The sequence below is a fragment of the Globicephala melas genome, chromosome 8 (assembly GCF_963455315.2).
Source record: "Globicephala melas chromosome 8, mGloMel1.2, whole genome shotgun sequence".
Taxonomy (NCBI): domain Eukaryota; kingdom Metazoa; phylum Chordata; class Mammalia; order Artiodactyla; family Delphinidae; genus Globicephala; species Globicephala melas.
The window spans coordinates 12678693-12698200 of NC_083321.1; the positions used below are offsets into that span (position 1 = coordinate 12678693).

At 40.2% G+C, this 19508-nt stretch overlaps 1 protein-coding gene across 5 annotated transcripts in view; it reads left to right on the forward strand.

Annotated features, from left to right (window-relative positions):
* AGBL2 (AGBL carboxypeptidase 2) overlaps window positions 1–19508 on the forward strand; it is a 43760-nt gene that overhangs the window by 11299 nt on the left and 12953 nt on the right. For 4 of the 5 annotated variants that reach the window (XM_060303193.2, XM_030864409.3, XM_030864408.3 and 1 more), the window contains exons 6-9: window positions 8008–8115; window positions 13160–13313; window positions 15130–15912; window positions 17683–17839. In XM_060303193.2, the coding sequence (XP_060159176.1) occupies window positions 8008–8115; window positions 13160–13313; window positions 15130–15912; window positions 17683–17839 (1202 nt within the window). The remainder of the gene's footprint in view (window positions 1–8007; window positions 8116–13159; window positions 13314–15129; window positions 15913–17682; window positions 17840–19508) is intronic. The other variant, XM_060303194.2, reaches the window with a different exon arrangement.

The window sequence follows — 19508 nt, forward strand, 5'->3', positions numbered from 1 at the left end:
GGGATATACCTCACTTGATTATCATATATGATCCTTTTAATGTGCTGTTGGATTCTGTTTGCTAGTACTTCATTGAGGATTTTTGCATCTACGTTCATCAGTGATATTGGCCTGTAGTTTTCTTTCTTCATGACGTCTTTGTCTGGTTGTGCTATCAGGGTGATGGTGGCCTCGTAGAATGAGTTTGGGAGTGTTCCTCCCTCTGCTATATTTTGGAAGAGTTTAGGAAGGATAGGTGTTAACTCTTCTCTAAACGTTTGATAGAATTTGCCTGTGAAGCCATCTGGTCCTGGGCTTTTGTTTGTTGGAAGATTTTTAATCACAGTCTCAATTTCAGTGCTTGTGATTGGTCTGTTTATATTTTCTATTTCTTCCTGGTTCAGTCTCAGAAGGTTGTGCTTTTCTAAGAATTTGTCCATTTCTTCCAGGTTGTCCATTTTATTGGCATATAGTTGCTTGTAGTAATCTCTCATGATCCTTTGTATTTCTGTTGTGTCAGTTGTTACTTCTCCTTTTTCATTTCTAATTCTATTGATTTGACCCTTCACCCGTTTTTTCTTGATGAGTCTGGCTAATGGTTTATCAATTTTGTTTATGTTCTCAAAGAACCAGCTTTTAGTTTTATTGATCTTTGCTATCGTTTCCTTCATTTCTTTTTCATTTATTTCTGATCTGAACTTTATGATTTCTTTCCTTCTGCTAACTTTGGGGGTTTTTTGTTCTTCTTTCTCTAATTTCTTTAGGTGTAAGGTTAGGTTGTTTATTTGAGATGTTTCTTGTTTCTTGAGGTAGGATTGTATTGCTATAAACTTCCCTCTTAGAACTGCTTTTGCTGCATCCCATAGATATTGGGTGGTCGTGTTTTCATTGTCATTTGTTTCTAGGTATTTTTTTATTTCCTCTTTGATTTCTTCAGTGATCTCTTGGTTATTAAGTAGTGTATTGTTTAGCCTCCATGTGTTTATATGTTTTACAGATTTTTTTCCTGTAATTGATATCGAGTCTCATAGCATTGTGGTTGGAAAAGATACTTGATACGATTTCAGTTTTTTTGTTGTTTTTTTTTTGCAGTACGCGGGCCTCTCACAGTTGTGGCCTCTCCCATCACGGAGCACATGCTCCGGACGCACAGGCTCAGCGGCCATGGCTCACGGGCCCAGCCGCTCCACGGCACGTGGGATCTTCCCAGAGCGGGGCACGAGCCCGTGTCCCCTGCATCAGCAGGTGGCCTCTCAACCACTGTGCCACAAGGGAAGCCCACGATTTCAGTTTTCTTAAATTTACGTAGGCTTGATTTGTGACCCAAGATGTGATGTAGCTTGGAGAGTGTTCCGTGACCACTTGAGAAGAAAGTGTATTCTGTTATTTTTGGATGGAATGTCCTATAAATGTCAGTTAAGTCCATCTTGTTTAATGTATCATTTAAAGCTTGTGTTTCCTTATTTATTTTCATTTTGGATGATCTGTCCATTGGTGAAAGTGGGGTGTTAAAGTGCCCTACTATTATTGTGTTACTGTCGATTTCCCCTTTTATGCTGTTAGCATTTGCTTTATGTATTGAGGTGCTCCTATGTTGGGTGCATAAATATTTACAATTGTTGTATCTTATTCTTGGATTGATCCTTTGATCGTTATGTAGTGTCTTTCTTTGTCTCTTGGAATAGTCTTTATTTTAAAGTCTATTTTGTCTGATATGAGAATTGCTACTTACTCCAGCTTTCTTTTGATTTCCTTTTGCATGGAATATCTTTTTCCATCCCCTCGCTTTCAGTCTGTATGTGTCCCTAGGTCTGAAGTGGGTCTCTTGTAGACAGCATATATACGGGTCTTGTTTTTGTATCCATTCAGCCAGTCTGTGTTTTTGGTGGGAGCATTTAATCCATTTACATTTAAGGTAATTATCAATATGTATGTTCCTATTACTATTTTCTTAATTGTTTTGGGTTTGCTATTGTAGGTCTTTTCCTTGTCTTGTGTTTCCTGCCTAGAGAAGTTCCTTTAGCATTTGTTGTAAAGCTGGTTTGGTGGTGCTGAATTCTCTTAGCTTTTGCTTGACTGTAACGGTTTTAATTTCTCTGTCAAATATGAATGAGATCCTTGCTGGGTAGAGTAATCTTGGTTGTTGGTTTTTCCCTTTCATCAGTTTAAATATGTCCTGCCACTCCCTTCTGGCTTGCAGAGTTTCTGCTGAAAGATCAGCTGTTAACCTTATGGGGATTCCCTTGTATGTTATTTGTTGTTTTTCCCTTGCTGCTTTTAATATTTTTTCTTTGTATTTAATTTTTGATAGTTTGATTAATATGTGTCTTGGGGCTTCCCTGGTGGCGCAGTGGTTGAGAGTCCGCCTGCCGATGCAAGGGACGCGGGTTCGTGCCCCGGTCTGGGAGGATCCCATGTGCCGTGGAACGGCTGGGCCTGTGAGCCATGGCCGCTGGGCCTGCGCGTCCGGAGCCTGTGCTCTGCAGCGGGAGAGGCCACAGCAGTGAGAGGCCCTCGTACCGCAAAAAAAAAAAAAAAAAAAAAATGTGTCTTGGCGTTTTTCTCCTTGGATTTATCCTGTATGGGACTCTCTATGCTTCCTGGACTTGATTGACTATTTCCTTTCCCATATTAGGGAAGTTTTCAACTATAACTCTTCAAATATTTTCTCAGTTCCTTTCTTTTTCTCTTCTTCTTCTGGGACCCCTATCATTCAAATGTTGGTGCATTTAATGTTGTCCCAGAGGTCTCTAAGAGTGTCCTCAATTCTTTTCATTCTTTTTTCTTTATTCTGCTCTACGGTAGTTATTTCCACTATTTTATCTTCCAGGTCACTTATCCGTTCTTCTGCCTCAGTTATTTTGCTATTGATTCCTTCTAGAGAATTTTAATTTCATTTATTGTGTTGTTCATCCTTGTGTGTTTGCTCTTTAGTTCTTCTAGGTCCTTGTTAAACATTTCTTGTATTTTCTCCATGGTATTTCCAAGATTTTGGATCATCTTTACTATCATTACTCTGAATTCTTTTTCAGGTAGACTGCCTATTTCCTCTTCATTTGTTTGGTCTGGTGGGTTTTTACCTTGCTTCTTCATCTGCTGTGTGTTTTTCTGCCTTCTCATTTTGCTTAACTTACTGTGTTTGGGGTCTCCTTTTCGCAGGCTGCAGGTTCGTAGTTCCCGTTGTTTTTGGTGTCTGTCCCCAGTGGCTAAGGTTGGTTCAGTGGGTTGTGTAGGCTTCCTGGTAGAGGGGACTGGTGCCTGTGTTCTGATGGATGAGGCTGGGTCTTGTCTTTCTAGTGGGCAGGACTGCGTCCGGTGGTGTGTTTTGAGGTGTCTGTGACCTTATTATGATTTTAGGCAGCCTCTTTGGTAATGGGTGGGGTTGTGTTCCTGTCTTGCTAGTTGTTTGGCATAGGGTGTCCAGCGCTGTAGCTTGCTGGTTATTGAGTGGAGCTGGATCTTAGCATTGAGATGGAGATCTCTGGGAGAGTTTTCGCCGTTTCATATTACATGGAGCTGGGAGGTCTCTGGTGGACCAATGTCCTGAAGTTGGCTCTCCCACCTCAGGGGCACAGGCCTGACACCCGGCCAGAGCACCAAGACCCTCTCAGTCACACGGCTTTTGGGAAGTCTGAGGTCTTCTGCCAGCCTTCAGTAGGAGTTCTCTAGGAGCTGTTCCACATGTAGATATATTTCTTATGTATTTGTGGGGAGGAGGGTGATCTCCACGTCTTACTCCTCTGCCATCTTGAAGGTCTCCCCCCTAAGGTACTTTTCAAAACATAAACCACTCCTTTGAGGAAAGAAGTTGGTTTTCATTGACCCAGTAGGTAATTTTCTTTGTTCACTTGCTTAATTTATTCTAATCACTCTCAGACACAGTGACCCACTACAGTGAAAGTCAGGAAACCTGGTTCCATCTGCCACTTGCTGATCATGAGTCACTGGGGAAAGTGCTAGACCTCTCTGAGCTGAATATTTATTTTCCCTCGAAACTCTGGAACTCCACACTCCAGAGGCCCTCCTTTCGATGTGCTGCCTCTCCCCTTCTGCGCAGGTCCTAAGAAGAAAAAATTTTTAAAAAATTTTATTGAAGTTTAATTGACTTATAAGGTCATGTTTCAAATGTATAGCCCAGTGATTCAGTTATATATATATATATATATATATATATATATATATATATATATATATATATATATAAAAAATCTTTTTCAGATTCTCAGAAACGTTTACTTTTTTTTTTTTTTTTTTTTGCGGTACGCGGGCCTCTCACTGTTGTGGCCTCTCCCGTTGTGGAGCACAGGCTCCGGACGCACAGGCTCAGCGGCCATGGCTCACGGGCCCAGCCACTCCGCGGCATGTGGGATCTTCCCAGACCGGGGCACGAACCCGCGTCCCCTGCATCGGCAGGCGGACTCCCAACCACTGCGCCACCAGGGAAGCCCAGCCCTACTATTTTTAAATCATATTTTGAGTTGATTGAGTTGATTGAGTTTATTGATTGAGTTGATCTTTGAGTTTTTGATGCAAGTACAATCTTTAGCCTTCATTTTATGAAGGATTTTCAGAAGTGGGGACTTTTATGATTGCTGGAACACTCATGTCTCTGCTTAAGACTGCTGATAAACAACTGGGTGTTTCTTATTTTCTCACTTTCCTCTTATAATATTCATTCATTGTATATTCATTAAGCATCTACCATATGCTAAGTATAGTGCTTGGTGTTAGAGATATAGTGATGAGCAAATGGAGACACTCAGAGCTCACAGACTAGTGAGGAAGTTAAAGATAGAACCAGGCAATTGCATAGCACTTGGTCCCTCTGGGAACACTTAACCCCAACCTGGAAGTTCAGTGAGGGTTTCCAAGAGAAGTTGACACAGAAGCTGAAATCTGAAGGATGAGTTAGAAGTGATCCAATTGAAAGGATCAAAGCAAAGTATTCCAGTTAGAGGAAACAGAAAAAGAACAAGACATGTTTGGGTAACCATGAAGCCTTCAACATGAAAGAAAAGAGATGAAGCTGAAGATACAAGGATTGGCTCAGAGTCTTAACTGGGGACAGAACTGCCCTTAGGGTGTTTGGAAATTGTTGGGGGGCACATTTTGAGTTGGCACAATAGCTGAGAAGTCTTAAGGTCATCTGTTCCTACCCTGTAGAAGTGGGGTTTTTTGGGTTTTTTGTTTGTTTGTTTCGCTGCATTGGGGCTTCATTGCTGTGTGTGGGCTTTCTCTAGTTGTGGTGAGCGGGGGGCTATTCTTTGTTGTGGTGTGCGGGCTTCTCATTGCAGTGACTTCTCTTGTTGCGGAGCACAGGCTCTTAGGCACGCGGGCTCAGTAGTTGTGGCTTATAGGCTCTGGAGTGCAGGCTCAGTAGTTGTGACACACAGGCTTAGTTGCTCCACAGCATGTGGGCTCTTCCTGGACCAGGGCTCGTACCTGTGTCCCCTGCATTGGCAGGCAGATTCTTAACCACTGCGCCACCAGGGAAGCCCCCATTTTTCAATTGGATTGTTTTTTTGCTGTTAAGTTGTATGAGTTCTTTATATATTTTGGATGTTAGCCCCTTATCAGATATATGATTTGCAAATATTTTCTCTCATTCAGAAAGTTGCCTTTTGGGAATTTCCTGGTGGTGCAGTGGTTAGGACTCTGCACTTTCACTGCCAGGGCCTGGGTTCGATGCCTAGTTGGGGAACTAGGATCCTGCATGCCATGTGGTATGGCCAAATTAAAAGAATAAAGGGTTGCCTTTTCATTTTGCTGATGGTTTATTTTGCTGTGCAGAAGCTTTTTAGTTTGATTTAGTTCCACTTTTTTACACTTTTGTTGCTTTTGCTTTTGTAGTCAGATTCAAAAACTCATCACCAAGACCTGTGTCAAGGAGCTTACTGCCTGTGTTTTCTTCTAGAAGTATTATGGTTTCAGGTCTTACATTCAAGTCATTAATTCATTTTGAATTAATTTTTGTGTGTGGTATAAGATAGTGGCCCAGTTTTATTCTTTTGCATATGGCTGTCCAGTTTTCCCAACACCATTTATTGGCGAGACTGTCCTTTCCCCATTGTATGTTCTTGCCTTCTTTGTCATAAATTAATTGACCACAGATGCATGGGTTTATTTCTGGGTTCTCTATTCTTTATTTTATTTTATTTTATTTTTGCCGTGCCACATGGCATGCGGGATCTTAGTTCCCTGACCAGAGATCAAACCAGTTCCCCCTGCAGTGGAAGCACAGAATCCTAACCACTGGACCACCAGGGAATTCCCTGGGCTCTCTGTTCTGTTCCCTTGATCTATGTATCTTTTTATGCAGATATCATATTGCTTTAATAACTATAGCTTTGTAATAGAGTTTGAAATCAGGGAGCATGGTGACTCTAACTTTGTTCTTCTTTGTCAAGGTTGCTTTGGCTATTGGGGATCTTTAATGGTTCCATATAAAATTTGGGATTGTTTGCTTTACTTTTGTGAAAAATGCCACTGGAATTTTGATAGGGACTGCATTGAATCTGTAAATTGCTTTAGGTAGTATGGACATTTTAATAATATTGGTTCTTCCAACCTTGAGCACAGAGTATCTTTCCATTTATTTGTGTCTTCTTCAATATCATTCATTAATGTCTTATAGTTCTTATTTAAATTTATTCCTAGGTATTTTACTCTTTTTGATGCAATGGTAAATGGGAATGTTTTCTTAATTTCTCTCTGAGAGTTCATTATTAGTGTATAGAAATGCACCGATTTTTGTGTATTGATTTTGTATTTTGCAACTTTACTGAATTTGTTATTAGGTCCAACAGTTTTTTGATAGAGTCTTTAGGGTTTTCTGTATATAATATATGTCAGTGGCAGTTTTAGTTCTTCCTTTCCAATTTGAATACCTTTTATTTCTTTCTCTTGCCTAATTGCTCTGGCTAGGACTTCCAGTACTATGTTGAATAAAGTGGTGGGAGTAGGCATCCTTGTCGTGTTCCTGATCTTAGAGGAAAAGCTTTCAGCTTTTCACCGTTGAGTATGGTGTTAGCTGTGGGCTTGACATATGTGGCTTTTATTATGTTGAGGTAGTCCCTCTATACCCATTTTGTTGAGAGTTTTTGTCATAAATGGATGTTGAATTTTGTCAGATGCTTTTTCTTCATGTATGGAAATAATCATATGATTTTTATCCTTCCTTTTGTTAATGTGATATATCACATTGACTGATTTGCAAATGTTGAACCATCCTTGCATCCCTGGAGTAAATCCCACTGATCATGGTGTGTGATTCTTTTGATGTACTGTTGAATTTAAGTTGTGTCTTTATATATGCCCTTGGCTTTCATCACTGGCTACTGTACTTAAAATGATATTGAGAAGTCACCCAAGTGTCATATGAGAAATCTTTCAGAATTGAGTGTTAATGAAAAAACCTTGTTTCTTCTGAAGAAACTGATACACTTATTCCTCTATATTAATAAAAAATATGTAGCTGAGCATATTTTCCTGACCGGGAGCTCAGGGACAAATTTTGAAGAGTTGATGAAACGACTATATTGACCTTTCTGCCTTATTTTTAGGTCTTCTATTTAAAGTTTATACTTCTGGGGCTTCTCTGGCGGTCCAGTGGTTAAGACTTCACCTTCCAATGCTGGGGGTGTGGATTCGATCCCTGGTCGGAGAGCTAATATCCCACATGCCTAGTGGCAAAAAAAAACATAAAACAGAAGCAATATTGTAACAAATTCAATAAAGACTTTTAAAATGGTCCACATCAAAAAAAATCTAAAAAAATAAAGTTGATACTTCTGTTGTATATGCTTTTTGTTAAAAATTTCTCCATAGTCTTTATAGAAAGAAGCAAGACATAATTAATTAACAAACACACTGGAAACTTAGGGTGGGAATTTGGTTTGATTCCACCCTACTAGCCATTTGAATAATCATTATTATGATTTCATGTCAGTCTCATAAAGTGCCTTTTGTATTATTTCTTTTTTTTTTTGTACTATTTCTTATTTTGTACTTTTTAATGTCTTCTTTCAGAATGGGTTCCACCTCAACCAGAATATTTCTATCAACCTACAGGAAATGAAAAGGCACCAAAAATTGTAGGAGAAGAAAAAGGCACAGTTGTCTATCAGTTAGATTCAGGTATTGTCATCACACTGAACAGTGAGTGATTAATCATGACCAAATTACAATAAATATATTTTCTCTAATAAAAGTGATTTTCAAAAAGTCATATTTTAGTGATGAAGAAACTGTCTTTTCCAGACCAACCTGAGTGGGAGCCCTGAAATTCATGACCAATCAGTTTTAAATTTTCAATCGTTTTTTTAAAATGTTATTATGTTTTCTTAATAGTTCTGAGTCCTTTTTATAGCTTCTTCCTTGTTATTCCCCTTCCTGAAAATCAAATGTTGGATCTTTGGGTAATTTGCTCTTCTTTTCTCCACCTCCTGAACCATAGTGAGTATTTTGTAGTATGTGCATATGACTGTCATTTACTCTGTGGTTTCCTGCATTAATTTGCAGGCATCCTAGCGGTAGAATTTCTGTCTTTTATAAAAATGTTCAGGACACTGTACCCAACAACAAAATACACATTCTTTTCAAGGGCACATGGTAAATTCCCCAGGATATACCATATACTAGGTTGTAAAGCGAGTCTTAATACATTTAAAAGGATTGAAGTCGTACAAAATATATTGTCTGATCACAGCAAAATTAAATTAGAAATCAACCACAGAATGAAATCTGGGAAATCTACAAATGTTTGCAAATTGAACAACACATTTCTAAGTAACCCATGGGTTAAAGAAATCATAAGAGTTCAAAAATATTTTGAACTGAATGAAAATAAAACAACATATCAAAATTTATGAGATGCAGCCAAACCACTGCAAGGTAAATTTTTGGCTTTAAATGCCTGTATTTAAAAGGAAGAAAGATCTCAAATCAATTACATAAGCTTCCATCTTAATAAATTAGAAAAATAAGAGCAAACTACATCCAAAGTGAGCAGAAGGAAGAAAATAATAAAGATAAAAACAGAAATCAGGGCTTCCCTGGTGGTGCAGTGGTTGAGAGTCCGCCTGCCGATGCAGGGGACACGGGTTCGTGCCCCGGTCCGGGAGGATCCCACATGCCGCGGAGTGGCTGGGCCCGTGGGCCATGGCCGCTGAGCCTGCGCGTCTGGAGCCCGTGCTCCGCAACGGGAGAGGCCACAGCAGTGAGAGGCCCGTGTACCGCAAAAACAAAACAAAATAAAACAAAAACAGAAATCAGTGAAATAGAAAAGTAATACAGAAAATCAAACCAAAAGTTGGTCCTTTGGAAACATTAACAAAATTGACAGAACTTTAGCCAGGTCAACCAAGAAAAAAGGAGAGGAGACACAAATTATGGAAATCAGGAATGCAAGGGGACACAAGCATCAACTCTACAGAAATCAAAACAATTACAAGGTAATGCTATTAATGACTTTATGTCAGCAAATTAAACAACATAGATGAACAGGAGAAATTGCTAGAAAAACATATCAAAACTGATTCAGGAAGAAATTCAGATTATGACAAAGAAATTGAATTAGTAATTTAAAATCTTCCTGCAAAGAAATCCCTGGGCCAGATGGCTTAACAGGATTTGTTTGAATTGTACCAAACATTTAAAGATGAAATAGCACTAATGCTTCAAAACTTTGAAAACAGAGGAGGAGGAGGAAACACTTCCCAGCTCTTCTTATGAAGCCAGTATTCAAAGCCAGACAAAGACATCACAAGAAAACTATAGATTGGTGTTCCTCATGAACATAAATGCAAAAATCCTCAACCAAATACCAGCAAACCAAATTCAACAGCATATGGAAAGGATTATATACCATGACCAAGGGAGATTTGTTCCAGGAATCCAAGGGTGGTTCAACATAAGAAGATTGATGTGACACACCACATGAATACAACAAAGGGAAAAAAAACACAGTCATCTCAATCAATGCAGAAAAAGCATTTGACAAAATCAGGCCTTTCATGATAAGAACATTCTGAAAACTAGAAATAGGAGAGAATTTCCTCCGTTTAGTAAAGGGTATTTATGGAAAGGATGAATCAACTTCAAACCCACTAAAACAGCTATAACAGCAATACAGACAATAACAAGTGCTGGGGAGGATGTGAAACAGATGGTAATAGTAACCTTTAAGGCAGAAAAGATATATCATGTTAAAGAGAAGTAAGCTAATAGATAGTAATGATCAGAAAAGAAATCTATTTTATTGGAGGAGGAACATGTACCAAGTATAATTAGTAGAAATGGGATGTGTTAAGTCAGTGAAATCAGGGGAGGTTTTTACAGAAAAAAACTGTAATAGGAAGGAGGGACTGCAATGTGTTTACATTCCTACAGCTAGAAAAATAAAATGAGCCAGTTTTAGCAGAGAGGACCCATCTGAGATGTGGTTACACATGCTCCGCTCCCAGTTGCCTTGATTTTGAGCTCTCGTTACTATTTTGGCAAAAGCTGGTGAGGTAGAAAAGGTGAAGCAACTCATAGTCTACCTAGCTCCACCTTATGGAATGTCTGAGGAGGAGCTTGGGAGACTTTAAACTCAGATCATAAGTCAGTAGACTTGGGTTATAAATAGTAGGGGATATACTGCTCCTGCAACCTCAAGGAATTCTTGGATATTATAAGCCTGTTTCACCTCTCGTTGACTTTGCTGTAGTCATTTTCAATAAATCAGATGACCATGAATCGCCACCGCTTCATCTGTTCTATCCAGACATATTTTTACAAAGGAGGAAACCCTGGGATTGAGAGATCATTCTCCTGATATGGCAGCTTTTGTGAATTGTCCCTATTGTCCTGTTATTACACATTTGTGGCAGCTGTCTTGATCTTCTTGTCCTTTGGATTCATCAAGGAGAGTTGAGCCCACACTGTTGGAGGAATGAAGAAACAGAAAACTGAGAAGATGGGGCTCCGGGGAGAATCTGGGAGTTTGTTAGCTTAGGAGACCTAGAGCAACCACTTGCTGTAAGGATATTGAGGGGAAAATAAGAAAGAGGTTTTGTTATTGAAAAATGTTACTGTGGGCTATGAGTTGGATCATTTTTTTTGTTTTGTTTTTTTAAATTTATTTTATTTTATTTACTTTTGGCTGTGTTGGGTCTTCGTTGCTGTGCGCGGGCTTTCTCTAGTTGCGGGGAGCAGAGGCTACTCTTTGTTGCAGTGCGCAGGCTTCTCATTGCGGTGGCCTCTCCCGTTGCGGAGCACAAGCCCTAGACATGCAGGCTTCAGTCGCTGTGGCTCACGGGCTCAGTAGATGTGGCGCATGGGCTTAGTTGCTCCACGGCATGCGGGATCCTCCCGGACCAGGGCTCGAACCCGTATCCCCTGCATTGGCAGGTGGATTCCCAACCACTGCACCATCAGGGAAGCCCCTGGATCGTTTTTAAGTTACCTTAAAGACTAAAGAAAATATTGAAATTCCTATATTAATGACATCTGGTTGCCGATCTGTACTTTGTGGTTCCATGAAGAGATCGAATAACATGGGTCCCCAACTCTTAAATGGATTTACTTGTACTCCTGCTGCTGCTTCTGTTTTTACTTCCTCTGTGCTTTCACTCCTTTTTATGCTCGCTTTCTCCTTTGCTTTCATTTATAATCCAAATATTTATTCTCTAAATCTCCACAGTGGCAAGGTTGCGTATAGAAGCAAAAGTCATCATAATGTGAATATACTTACTAATGAACTGACTACTTATAAAATCAGACCCCATACATGTTTCTGTTTGTTTAATTCTCGTATCTATCCTGCCCGATGGTCAGCATCTTTGCTGGTATCAGTCACTTGTTGATGGTGGATATTGTTAACATCTGACAACATAATGCAAGTACAGTAAAAAATTAATTGCAAACTGAAATTATCCTGGGACTTCCCCGGTGGCATAGTAGTTAAGACTCCGTGCTCCCAATGCTGGGGGGCTGAGTTCGATCCCTGGTCAGGAAACTAGATCCCACGTGCATGCCGCAACTGAGAGTTCGCATGCCACAACTAAGGAGCCTGCGTGCCTCAACTATGGAGCCAGTGAGCCACAACTAAGGAGGCCACAAGCTGCAACTAAGGAATCCGCCTGCCACAACTAAGACCCAGTGCAACCAAATAAATAAATATTTTTAATAGTGAAATTATCCTTACAAGAGATGCAGGATTGTATGAAGTTGATGAATGTTAAAGAATTGCTTGCACCACTGCAAAGCCATTGACAACTGAGAATCTAGAAATTTTTTATCAGTTAACAGTTAAAGAGAACATCAACAAAAGATGACAAAATAGATTCTTCTGGACACAACTGATAAGAACAGTGTGGTACAAAGAGAGTCCTTGGGAGAACTGTGGGTCCTAAAAGAGTTTTGCAAAAGTAACTGCAAAAAATCAAAGGTGTCACATGGCATTCTCACTGAATTTGTCTGAAAAATTGTAAGCCCACCAAAAAAAAAAAAAAATTAACAATTGATTCTTTGTTATTCCAAGGATTAGAAAGAGGTTGTGATTATAATCTAAATTTTCCTAAATAAAATAATATAAATTGTGTAATGTTTTTTGTTTTAGCTCAATGTTAAAGAAAAAGTTTCAATCATAACCTTTTCTTTTCACTAATTACTGTGATATTTTGATTCCCCTCTTAGACAAATTGCACTCGTGCCAGTTCTTCTCACGCTTCTATTTTTGTTATATTTAAATCTGGAATGATATACCAAACAATGACATGGAGTGTACTTTATTTTCTCTCTTTTTTTTCCCCCCTTTATCTTCTTTTTAAATTAATAAATAGGTGCTATTTGGCTTTTTGTTTGTTCTTGTAGAATAAGACTGCAAATGTTTTCCGGTGCTCCACTTAGAATGTAATTTTTTGCCAGCATCCTTTTAAATTAGAGTTTAAATGGGTATAAGCAGTATTTGAGTTGCCAAGGGTAACCAGGTAGCAAAAGGAAGTCCTCTAAACTACTTAAAGGTCTTCAAATATATACATTTTTAAAACTTAAAAGTCTCAGCAAGGACAATTGAAAATTTAAATACTCATTGTTCTTAAGCTAGAATAGTGCTGAACACAGAGGGGTTCAATTAATATTTGCTGGATAGATGGATTCTGAGTGAAACTTGGACTGAGTATGTCTGTCTCATCTGCAGTGCCCACCGAAGATTCCTATTTCACCACTTCCAGAGTGGGAGGCAAACCAGGGATTATCAAGGAACTGGCAGTCACGTTGCAAGGACCAGAAGATGATACTCTACTGTTTGAATCAAGGTTTGAGAGTGGGAACCTGCAGAAAGCTACTAGAGTGTGAGTAACAAAGAGGAATTTCCCAAAGGGATGATGACTGAAGTGACTGAGAAGTGTCTTCAGGAATCATGTTAGCGATCAGGAGTGTTTTTGTGAAAGAGAAAAGTGATGAGAGGTGATTGTGAGGACGATGAAGAAGAATGGAATCATTGTGAGTCATACTTTTCAGAATGAAAATTTATCTAAATTATTTTTTCTACTTCTGAAAGAAATCAGTGCGCGTTTGAAATTTGCATTGTTGACCTGAAATAAACAGACTGTCAGATATTTCTCCAGCAAAGATGCGTTTATTCAGGATTGGCAGAGAACTGCAATTCAGGGTCTGCAACCACGGGGGACGCCACATGCAAGTCCCACACTACAAGAGAGGGAGAACACTTTCACTGAGAGGAGAAGGAAGTTGGGAGGGCTCCAGTAAACAAAGGGTCCGTGGCTTTTCATTGGCTGAGTCCTTGCCAGGAAGGAAAAGGAGTCTTTTTTTCTTCCTGTTGGACTCTGCTTTCATTGCAGGGCATGAGAGCTCCCTCTTCTGGTCTCCCAACTCTATTTAATTGGGTTTCTGGTTATTAATTTTTTACAGTCTCAATAAAAATACCATAAAAGTTGCAGTTCTATAATCATACCTCCTGGATGCAGCAACTGTTTATAGTTTTGTGTATATGCATTAATTTTCTCTCTCTCTATAATATGTAATATACACAAATTATATATTTTTAAAAATAGGAAAGTGGTATACATACTGTTTTACATGTTGCTTTTTTCCACTTAATAAAATTTAAATATTTTTCTATGGCCATATCACAGATATTCATATTGTCCTATTGTATGGATACTCCATACCTTATTTACCTTGTCCCCAACTGATGGGAAATTAAGATGTTTACAATATTTTGCTTAATGAATTAATACCCTTATGCATTTTTTTTTTTTTTTTGGTCACACTGTGCAGGTTGTGGGATCTTAGCTCCCCGACCAGGGATCGAATCCATGCTCCCTGCAGTGGAAGCGCAGAGTCCTAACCACTGGACCACCAGGGAACTCCCTGCATTTATATTTTTAAGTATTTGTGGTTTTATGAGATAAACTCTAGAAATAAAATTGTTGGTTCAGGGTTTGATCACTTCAGTACCGCTAGTTTTTGCCCATTTGCCCTCCCAATGTGATTTCAGTCCCCATCAACTGTGTGTGAGAGTGCCTGGTTCGCAGCACTGGAATGTTGATGAGATGGAGGGGGAAAGGGCATCCTATTTTAATTTGTGCTTCATTAATTATGCATGTGGGTGAATATCTTTCCATGCTTTTTGGCATTTGTATTTTGTCTTCTGCAAGTTCAACAAGGTGAAAGCATTCCAGAGATGCCCCCTCATCTTCAAGTAAGTGAGAATCAGATATAAAAATAGCACAGAGGGCTTACAGGTCTCCTCTACAGTGATGATGTCCAGGATGTAGCTAACAGCCAACATGGGGCTCTGGCTTCACTACTGTTCAGTGTATTAAAGAGAAATGTGTTGAAGTGGTTAGAAACTGCTATTGGATACTCTCAAAAGATACCAAGAAGCTCACAGTGCTCCCAGAAATGCTGTGCAGCAGTGTAAGTTTTGAGATTCTTCCTGTCCCACTCCGAATAAACTTTCTTTTCCCAAGTTCCTTCTAGCCTAATATGTGAGTTGGAAAACTAGGGAAATAAGAAAATAAATGTGTGATGTAGCAGGCTTTTCTGTTGTAATAAGATCTGTTTTTACCAGAGGGAAACAATGTTTGTTTTTTGAGGGGCGTGTGGAGTTATAGAGATATTCTTCTGTGTTCTCTATTACAGAAACACCTATGAGTATGAACTCACCTTGCGAACTGACCTCTACACGAATAAGCACACTCAGTGGTTTTATTTTCGAGTTCAGAACACCAGAAAAGATGTCACCTATCGCTTCACCATCGTCAACCTCCTGAAACCCAAGAGCCTTTATACTATAGGGATGAAGCCACTCATGTATTCCCAATTGGATGCCAGCACCCACAGCATTGGCTGGAGGAGAGAAGGAAATGAAATCAGGTACTATAGGAGCAACACGGATGATGGGCAGCAGCGCTTTTACTGTCTCACATGGACCATTCAGTTTCCACATGACCAGGACACTTGCTTCTTTGCACACTTCTACCCATATACGTACTCTGACTTGCAGTGCTTCCTCCTGTCAGTGGCAAACAGCCCCGTCCAATCTCAGTTCTGCAAACTCCGAACTTTATGCAGGAGCCTTGCAGGAAACATCGTCTACCTGCTCACCATCACCAACCCAGCCCGGACCCCTCAAGAGGCAGCTGCAAAGAAAGCTGTGGTCTTGACTGCCAGAGTGCACCCTGGGGAAAGTAATGGCTCTTGGATTATGAAAGGCTTTTTGGACTTCATCCTTAGCAACTCCCCAGATGCCCAGCTCCTCAGAGATATCTTTATCTTCAAAGTGGTTCCCATGTTAAATCCAGACGGAGTGATCGTGGGGAATTATCGTTGTTCATTGGCTGGAAGGGACTTGAACAGGCATTATAAAACTATTCTGGAGGAGTCTTTTCCTTGTATCTGGCACACCAGGAACATGATCAAGAGGTGAGGCCTTTATCTGTTGGTCTTACTCTGAACGCTGTCAGCACTATCTGATGGCATGAGATCTCTTCTCATGGCATAGGAATCGGGTATAGCTTTGTGGACAGTCTTCAACGTTCTCTTTGCAGCCACTTGGGTTTGTTCATTTTCAAACTTTAAATCATGTCTTATCTTTGGGTTGGAACTGAACATGCGAGATTTCAGCTAGAAGCATTTCACTTATAAGTGAAATGATTGAATGGAAAAGGTCAAAAGTCAAGGAGTTCATAGGTCTTCATGATGAGACTTGTGTAACAGTAATAATAATAGTAGTACCTAACAATTAGTGAGTGCTTATGTACGACAGGCAGTATTACACATGACCCATTTAATCTTCACATTCACCCTGTGAGGTAGGCACAATCAATATCCCCATCTTGTATATGATGAGGAAATTAAGGCCCAGAAAGTTTAAGAAACTTGCTCAAAGTCATAGAGCTAGTTCTCTGGTTGCAGAGTCTGAATGCCTTATTACCATCTTATATTGCCTCTTATGAAGAATGGATAATAATGGGACTTCCCTGGTGGCTCAGTGGTTGGGAGTCCGCCTGCCAATGCAGGGGACACGGGTTCGAGCCCTGGTCCGGGAAGATCCCACATGCCATGGGGTACAACTACTGAGCCTGCGCTCTAGAGCCCGTGAGCCACAACTACTGAAGCCCATGCGCCTAGAGCCCATGCTCCACAACAAGAGAAGCCACTGCAGTGAGAAGCCTGATCACCGCAACAAAGAGCAGCCCCCACTCACCACACCTAGAAAAGCCCGCGTGCAGCAACAAAGACCCAATGCAGCCAAAAATAAATAAATAAATTTATTTTTTTTTAAAAAAAGAATAATAAATCAATCTGCATTTTCCAAGCGTATATAAAAGCAGTTGAAGCCTATGATAGAATAGCACCCGCCTTAAAGGAGCTTCCATTTCGCTGGGCATGCAACTGCAGCAGATATGAATATGTGAACGCACGCACCTTCTCACCATATCTGTGTGAATGGCTGAGAGTTGTGTTGGGTTGGTAGGCAAAATGGCTAAGAGCATATATTGGAGTCAGGCAGGTCTGGGTTTGAGACCTGGTTTTACTACTGGCTGGTTCTGTGACCATGGAAGTGATTTAACCTCTCTGTGCTTCAGCTTTCTTATCTGTAGAATGGGGATAATAATACCTGTGCTGGGTGGTTACTGTGAGGATTCAATGAGATAATCCATGTAATCTGTTTAGCACAGTACCCTGCACATTGTAAATGTGGGGCATTATTGTTACCACCACCGTCATCATGGAGAAGGTGTTTGGAGGTGTCCTGGTAATCAGGAAACAAAGAAGAGCTGAGTCTTAAAGGAACTAGCCCTGGAATGTCAGAAACCAAGGCTTTCTTTGGTTCTTTCCCCTCTCTACCTCTCTCTCTCTTTCCACAGTTCTGCACCAGAGTGGGCTTTCCTTTAGTAGATTTTCTCCTCTTTCTTGTCAGCTTATGCAAGGCCTACCCATCTCCCCTTTCCACATCCCCTTTTCCATCAAGTTCCTCTGGCTGGCAGAGGCAAGGAGTGCTGGTGACATGTTTCCAGCAGGGGCTGAGGTTGGGCATAGGGTCCTTTGAAGGTCATTAGGGGCTGAAATTTTCTTAGGGGGGAAAGTATCAACAGACATCCTTAAGGAAGAGACTCCAAAGGATCCTTGGTCATGCTCATGCCCTGTATATCCATTGAGTTCTTTGTTTGCCTCCCCCACCCCCAACAGACTTCTTGAAGAAAGGGAGGTTCTCTTGTATTGTGATATCCACGGCCACAGCCGTAAGAGTAATATCTTCCTGTACGGCTGTAATAACAATGATCACAAGTTCTGGCTTCACGAGCGAGTCTTTCCTTTAATGTTAAGCAAAAATGCTCCAGATAAGGTAAGCATGTAAGGTAATTTTCTGTCCATTGACTAAGGGGGAAGGATAACTCATTGCTTCCTATATGCAGTGTTTGATTTGCCACTTTTATCTCTCCATTATCTTGGGTAAATCCCAGCTACCTGGACTTCAAGAATTTAGAAACGTGTGGCTTTAAGAATTACTCTGTGTCCGATGAAAAGATAAGTAAAATGTAGTGTATCCACACAATGGAATGTTATTTGGCAGCAAGAAGAATTGAGTACTGGTGTGCTAGGACACGGATGAACCTTGAAAACATTACACTAAGTAAAAGAAGATAGACACAAAAAGCCACGTATATGATTCCATTCTATGAAATGTTCAGAAGAGGCAAATCTATAGAGACAGAAAGTGGGTTAATGATTGCCTAGGGCAGATGTGGGGAGGATGGCATGGGGAGTGACTGCTAATGAGGGGTACTGGGTTTCTTTTTGGGGTGATGAAAATGTTCTAAACTTAGGTTGTGGTAATGGTCGCACAACTCTGTGAATATCTTTAAATCACTGAATTGTGTGCTTTAAATGTGTGAATTTTATGGTATGTGAATTATATCTCAATAAAGATGATTTTTTTTTAATTGCTCTAGGCACAGGTTCAAACTGTTAGTAGGTAGAATTCTCTGTCATCTTTCATCCTGTGTTTGGCAGTGGAAGAAGGGACTGAAGGACAAATGCTAATATTGCTAATAGCAAAATGCTAATATTATATGAGTCTCCACAGAAACGTTTATGTAATACAAGATCACAAATAACTGCAAGATATTAAAGGGCTAATAAAAACAACTTAGAAGTCTTTAATAGTTGGCTGAGTAACAGCTCTGTGACAGTTGTATCTGCATTGATTTAGAAGCTGGTTTTCAACATCATAAATAAATTCACAAAATGTAACTGTCATTGGAAAGAAGAAATTGACTGGATTCAGAAAAGTATTTAAATGACAGTGTAAATTTTCTCACATAAAGATACAGGACAAATATTTTGTCTCTGCTACTCTTATCTGTAAAAACAAAGAAGAAAAAGGAAGCCTTTTTTCCTTCTGCCCTTTATCCCTCCCTCCCTTCTTTCCTTTCTTTTTCCTTTTCTTTTTTCAATCTTCGTGTTTTTTCCAGGGATCTCTTTTCTTCACATGAAATCCCATCCGGAACCTAGCGTTTAAAACAATGAAAAGCAGCGCTGCGCTGGTTGAAGAGGGCGGAGGGAGGGCTCAGTACCCTGCCGTCCTGTGTCCTCAGTTCTTGCAGCAGGAGCGCCCTGGGGCTCCTCGGTAGAACCTCTGGATTTCAGAGAGCACAATTCAGAAATCACTGGTAGTGAGACGCCTTCCAACTCTAAAGCATTTTCAGCAGGACAGGATAGGTTGGGATAGTTGCAAAGTATACGTTTACAGACTCCAAATGAGGAAAGAGAATTGGGGCGGTCATGAAAGACAGTGGAGGATATTGAACTCCAAGCCAGAAACGTTAGTGATGAGCAGCAGAAGAGCTCTAGGCAGAGGCTGTAGGGGCGGGGCACACACAGCTCATAGAAAGAGGGCAAATGCAGCTAGACCCAAGGGTTCAAGTTGGGGAGGGGTAGAAAATAAACCTTAGAAAGGCTGGCTAGTGCCTTGAATGCTAAAGTAAGCCAGCATTCCCAAAGAGGCCCTCAAG